The sequence below is a fragment of the Echinops telfairi genome, unplaced genomic scaffold, assembly GCF_000313985.2.
Source record: "Echinops telfairi isolate 266 unplaced genomic scaffold, ASM31398v2 ScPeMD7_4;HRSCAF=17, whole genome shotgun sequence".
Classification (NCBI taxonomy): domain Eukaryota; kingdom Metazoa; phylum Chordata; class Mammalia; order Afrosoricida; family Tenrecidae; genus Echinops; species Echinops telfairi.
In genome coordinates, this window is record NW_022103900.1 from 9762581 (window position 1) to 9769537 (window position 6957).

At 42.8% G+C, this 6957-nt stretch overlaps 1 protein-coding gene across 1 annotated transcript in view; it reads left to right on the forward strand.

Moving 5' to 3' along the window:
• Nucleotides 1–3627: 3627 nt before the first annotated feature.
• Nucleotides 3628–6957, forward strand: part of SLC38A11 (solute carrier family 38 member 11) — a 57134-nt gene continuing 53804 nt past the window's right edge. Inside the window, exon 1 of the mRNA XM_004703783.3 lies at nucleotides 3628–3702. Within this exon, the coding sequence (XP_004703840.1) occupies nucleotides 3642–3702 (61 nt within the window). The 5' untranslated portion in view covers nucleotides 3628–3641. The remainder of the gene's footprint in view (nucleotides 3703–6957) is intronic.

Below are 6957 nucleotides of genomic sequence, written 5' to 3' on the forward strand. Positions count from 1 at the left end.
GATTGCATGGAGCAATCCTGACCTTGGGGTAGCTAACATTTTAGGATGGAGTTTGTGGGCAAAGCGCTCTGTACTTCCTACGCTGCCACTTTATGATTCTCCTCGTAATTACTTTATTATTGAATTGTGACTGTGACTAACGTTGTGTGTGTTAAGCATCCAGCACTGCACATTTGGCTGGCGCGGGTCTGATTTTTTGAGGTAATATATATTTGTCTAATAGCCATTATATCCGTCGAAACAGAGAGGGCTAGATGACAGAGAGGGGCTCATTTCTGAACCTGATCATCAAAGGAAACCTTGTCGTCAGTCGGCTGCTATTTTTAATGTTGTCAACTCCATCATAGGATCAGGCATAATTGGTAAGTGGTTTTTGTTTCCTTTTTTTTTTTTTTTTTGTAAAAAGGCCAAGTGTAACAAGGTTCTTATTATGCGGGTGTTGTCCAGTTGTTATTTGTTCTTTAATTAAAAAAAAAAAGCACATGGCAAAATCCGTGCTTTTCCTCATAAAGATCTTCCTTTTTTAAAACATGGTGACAGCCTCAGTCTCTCTTACGCAGAAAATGGGATTGTGATTCACCTCTTCCTTGTCTGGGAACACTTCTCCACATACAGAGAAATTAAGCTGGAGTTCACAGTGTAGGAATTACGGATTGTCTGTTCTTAGGCTCTTAGGTCAGTTGGTGGTGGCTGTTGTTTGCCGATGTGGACCTTAGTGTAAGACTCAGTGACCCCTGACAACGGAGCGAAAATGCTCTATCCGGGTTCCTACACATCGGCTAGCAGGGGAAGGGGTGCGTAGGAGCAATCTCCGCACTTGCACCTCCCACCTTAGAGGAAGCTTGAGGTGGTTCATCAGGGCCCCCTTGGATTTAAGTAGGGTGCCTTCTGTCTTCCCTCACAATGCCTCTGATCCTAGGCAGTAATCTTTGAGAACAGATCTGGGCTGTGATCTTTGAGAACAGATCTAGGCTGTAATCTTTGAGAGAGCCGGGTGGTCAGCAGCTTAAGTGGAGCTCCTGGGTGGGTCTGACCTGTCAGCTTTGGTGCTTGCAGCCTAGTGCTTAACCGGTGCGACAATAGGGCTTGGTCAAGCGATGGTATCACTTACTCTGTGTTTCTTCTCTTCTTCCTCCTCAAGTGTCCACCATTACTTGAATCCCCATTCTTCCATCTTATCCAAGTGGAAAGCCTCCAGAGATTTGGAAATGCTCAAGGAACAAATCCTTAATGTAAAAACTGACATGTGAAAAATTAAGTCCATACAGTATTTCCATTGCCATCTTTCTGCTGATAAGTTTAAAAGTACAAACTTATTTTGATACATTAATTTTGAGCTTCATTCAGTCAATAAGTACAATTTTATTCCTTGAAAGTGCACATGAATGTTAACCCTCCACAATGGAAAGAAATGAACAGCTTAATATTTTTTTCTCCAAATTTTTGGAAGCAAGGGGAAAACTCCAACAACAGCAACAACAAAATAATAATTAAGCATATTTCATTACAGTGACAAAGACATTTATGCTTTTCTGTGCTTAGTATTTTTGTCACTTGGGGAAAAATATCATGGTTCTAAAAGTAAAAGAAAAACGAATCCCTGCCAACAGAAGTCTTCTTTGAGGAGGTAACTTTTACGGCACGCTTTACCACTTTAAGCAAGATTAAACATGGATCTGAGTTACTTTTCTTACCCTTCATAAGTAAAGGCCCTGCTTGATTTTTTATGTTTCCATGCATAGAACCTTTCTCCCTTTCCCCCTCAAAGTGGTACCTGAAACAGAGGTAGCTCAAGCAAAGTAGAAACAAGTTGGGGCAGAGACTGACTGAATGTCAGCCTCCATGGACGAGGAAAGAGGCAGGCTACTCTGCAGGATTCCAAAATCCATGACTGATGTGAACACCTTCAATGGATGTATGTTGGCCACATTTCAAAGTATCTCTTCATTGCACATTAGAGATTTTCATTATAAAGGAAGTTCTTCTGGGAGAATAAAGCTTCTGGGTGAGAATATTTTAAACTTGTTTTATTCTAAATATTTTATTGCTCATAACCAAAGACTATTCCCTGGGAAAAAATCAAATAATATACTTGTCTATGTCCCCAGCTTTTAGAAAATGCTTTTGCTTTATTCATTTTTTCTGGCCTTTGCCTATATCTCTCTGTCCCATTTTTGAAACAATATTTTCTTATATGCCATAATCCCACTGTTCCCCTCTCTGTTTTCCCAGTTAACAAATAGGAAGGATTTGGGGTCACAGTGGTGGCTGTCCTGTGCCCTCGAGCCAGTTCTGACTCAGCAACACTTTGTCCAACAGAACAAAACCCGACTCGGTGGTCCTGGCACCATTGTCCGAGCTCATCGTTGCAGCCCCTGTGCCGATCATCTTGTTGAGGGCCTTCCTCTTTTTTGCTGCCCCTCCATTTTACCAAGGATGGTGTCCTTCTCCAAGCACTGCTAGCTCCTGACAGCAGGGCCAAAGTGGATGAGACCAAGTCTCATCATCCTTGCTTCCAAGGAGCACCGGTGCTGTACTTCTTCCGAGACAGATTTGTTTGTTCTGTCCACGGTCCATCATACTTGCAATAATTCTCACCAGCACCATCATTCAAATGCATAGGGTCTTCTTCACTCTTCCTTATTCAATGGCCAAACTTTCACATGCATAAGAGGTGACTGAAAATGCCATGGCTTAGGCATAGGGTTGCTATGAGTCAGCATCGACTCAATGGCAGTGAGTTTGTTTTTTCAGTTTGGGTCAGGTTCACCTTCAGTCCTTTGAGCCACACCCTTGCTTTTCAACACTTTAAAGAGGAAGCATCAGCCTGGGATCATTGTTGGTAGATCCAGATATGCTAGGACTTCTCCTCTCTAACACTGAAACTTATTTATATGATAGGACATCTATTTCTATTTTCTACTTTTTAATTTTTATCCCACCACCTAATAAACTTGCTCCATCAACCATTAACATGTTATATTAAAATAAATATTAATATGCTAAGTAACATTTAATTGTAATATTGTCATATGCACTATTACTATGTGACAGTATTACTATGTGATATAATTATATAAGTTTACTTAACCAAGGAGACTTGGTGGCATAGAGGGCTATGCTCTGGACTGCTAGCTGCAAGATTGATAGTTAGAAACCACCAAATGCTCCACAGGAGAAAGATGAGGCTTTCTACTCCTAAAATGAGTTACATTCTTGAAACTGTGAATTTGAATTCATACTTGGGGCAGGGGAGCAGTTCTACCCTGTCCTATAGGGTCACTATGACTCGGTAAGTTTGGTTTGGAGAGTTTTATTTACAGGCAGGAGAGAGCCCCGGTGGCAGAGTGGGCTGTAAAGGGATCTCCTAACCACAAGTTCAGCTATTTTGAATCCCCACCTACTCGGAGGGAGAAAGATGAGGTGGTCTGCTTCCAGAAAAATGTAAATTCTCAGAAACCCCAAAAGGCAGTTCTATCTGCCCTATAGGGTAGCAATGAGTCAGAATCAACTTCTTGGCCATAACTTGCGTTTGGATTTTATATATATTATGTGTATGTGTGTGTTATAGGAAATGTCATTTTTCTATATCATTAATTGAGGGATGGGACATTTTGTGTTTTTTAGGATTGCCTTATTCAATGAAGCAGGCTGGCTTTCCCCTGGGAATATTGCTTTTATTCTGGGTTTCACTTGTGACAGGTAGGCTATTTCATCATGGCTTATGTCTGCAACTGAAGCTGTAAATGCCTGTTTCACACGCACACTCTACAGTTGAATTTCCAATTAATTAAAAGGGGTATCCAAGAATTCTGACGTATTTAGGCATGTATGTCTGAGGGGATTTATATTTCGCACTAATCCTTTGAACAGATTAGAAAAAGTGAAAAGAGCATTATATATTACCAGGCTTAAATCCCTTTCATGTGCCTTCTTCGCTTCATGCTGAAAGTGCCAGATCGATGGGGTCATGTGAAGGGCTGAGTGGAGGCGAAGAGAAGACTGTGCTGGACACGGTAGAGGGCAGGGTTTTCTTCCTCACACAAGTCATCAGTCACTCCAAAAACACACCCCTTTTCAACAGTGTTGTGTAGAAAACCATGGCTCCTTGCCTCAGCCATGCCCATCGACTAGATTATAAGCAAGGCTTATAACCATAGAGTGCAGTGATGCAGTGCATCCACCAATTCTTCTCTTCGGGTTCCACTTCTTCATGGACCATATGTGCTCATCCCCACATTTCTCTACTCCTTCATCTAAAGGTAAGCTTATAGCCCACGATCATTCTCTCTTCCCATTGTCCTCATCCCTGCCCAATCATGACACCATGCCATCTCATGGCACACATGAAACCTTTCCTGTGCTGTAAGATCCCTGCAAAGACCCAGCAATCATCAAAGGCTACCACCTCTGGTCATTCCCACTACAGGGTTGGCTGTGTGTGGGTTCATGGATGTCCGTGAACCAACCAGCACAAAGTACTTCCCTTGCCTCCTTCTCCAGAACTAGCCTAAACCTCAAGGGAGCCACTATCCCTGCTCCTATGATCTTCAGGTCCCTTTCCCATCTCACTCAGCCAATGGCTGACAAAAATACAAAGGCCTGTCCCCTGTCTTTGAGGCAGGACCAGTGTGTGGTGCCGTTTGCACTCTAGGACTCCACTAAGGGACCAGATTGCAGTGAGCTCACCTGAGATATCATCCCAGCTGAGCTGTCTCTTTGGCCATATCCTCCCACTCCTCTTCCCCAGAGAGCATCCATCAAACACATCCATAAGTTCCTTACCCAAGAAGCTCTATCTCCTCTCCGCTTTGGGGGACCATGACCTATGCCTTACAAATCTCAAGCTTCAAAGACCAGCCCATAACACTGCTCTTACCCTCAGGCTCAAAAACAGACAGTAAAGCATATATGCTGTTGCTATCAAGTTGATTCTGACTCATGGGACCCATTAGGACAGAGTAGAACTTCCCTACAGTGTTTCCAAGCCTGCAATCTTAATAGACGCCCACTGTCACATCTTTCTCCTGTGCAGTGGCTGGTGGCTTCACACCACTTGTGTTAGGCCTGGTTGACTAGAGAAACAAATCCAATGACATTCATACATGTATAAGAAAGAGCTTTATATCAAAGAGCAATTGTATGTTAGCATCCCAGGCCGGTCCAAATCAAGTCCGTAAGTCCAATATTAGCCCATAAGTCAAATACTAGTCCATAAATCCCCTTTAGACTCACACAGCACCTGCAATGATGCAAATTACAGGAAGATCACAGGCCAGTGGGTGCAAATACCGTGGAGCCAGTGGCGGTGGAAGCATCCCAAGGGATCTTGCATGTCTCAGCATGGCTCCACACACAATCTAGCATACCACTGATCTTTCAGTTAACAGCCAAGCATTTAATCACCATGGCTCTTTAAACCTAAAATACCAAATTCACTATCACGGAATCCGCTCTGATTTACCGTATGTATAGTAAAGCATATGAGCACACTGTCCTTGAGTTGACTCTGCTACTGTCGCCATAGATAGGATTTCAGTGGCTGTAAATGTGTTCCTGGGTCAATGGCTTCATTTTTCTCCCTTTGAGAAGCTGGTGGGTGTTTAGCCATCAACCTTGCTATGAGCAGCCCAGTACATAGCCAGAAACACCTCCAGGACTTCTTAGTTAAGCATGTAAAAACCCAAAACCACGCCAATCGAGTTAAATCCAACTCAGAGAGATCCAATAAGACATAGTAGAACTGACCCTTTCAGTTTCTCGCACTTTAAATCTGAATCTGAGACTTTAAAGTTATGGTAATAGCTTCAACTTTTTCCCTCTGGCGGGTTTGAAATACTGACCCTGCACTGACAATTTCTTCCCAGTTAAAATAACCATGGCTTATTTAAGTGCATTTTAAGTATTTAAGTATGTTTCAAATCAGATAGGTAAACACCTCACCACCATCAAGTCAATTCTGATGAACAGTGGCCCTACAGAACATAATATGGAGCCCCTAGTGGCTTAGTGGTTACACGTTGGGCTTTGAACCACAAGGTCGGCCATTCTAAACCACCATGTTCTCCGTGGGAGAAAGATGAGGCTTTCTATTTTCATAAAGGGTTACAGTCTTGGAAACTCAGAGACAGTTCTACTCAGTCCTATACAGTTGCTATGAGTGAGAATCAACCCAATGGCAGTGAGTTTGTTTATTGGGAGAACAGGGTAAAATTTCCCCTGTGGGTTTCCATGGCTGTAACTCTTTTTTTTTTTTAAGTCATTTTATTGGGGGCTCTTACAGCTCTTGTCACCATACATACATACATTGTGTCCAGCACATTTGTACATATGTTGCCATCATCATTTTCAAAACATTTTCTTTCTACTTGAGCCCTTGATATCAGCTCCTTATTTCTCCCCTCCCCCATCCTCCATCTCTCGTGACCCCTTGATAATTCATAAATTCTGTTCTCCCATATGTCTTACACCAACTGCTGTCTCTCTTCACCCACTTTTTGGTGTCCATCCCCCTAGGAAGGAGTTATATATAGACCACTGTGATTGGCTCCCCCTCTCTCCCCCCACCTTCCCTTTCCCCTCCTGGTATCTATTCTCATTATTGATCCTGAGGGGGGTTATCAGTCCTGGATTCCCTGTGTTTCAAGCTCCCTGTAACAGTGTACATGCTCTGGTCTAATCAGGTTTGTAAGGTAGAATTGAGGTCATGATAGTGGGGGGTGGGGGAGCATTAAAAACTAGAGGAAAGTTTTGTTTCATTGGTGCTACATTGCACTCTGATTGGCTTGTCTCTTCCTTATGACCCTTCTGTAAGAGGATGTCCAATTGTCTATAGATGGGCTTTGGGTCTCCATTCTGTACTTCCCCTCATTCACATGGATATGATTTTTTGTTCTGGGTCTTTGATACCTGATACCTGATCTCTGGTCCTATGGACACCTCATGATCACACAGGCC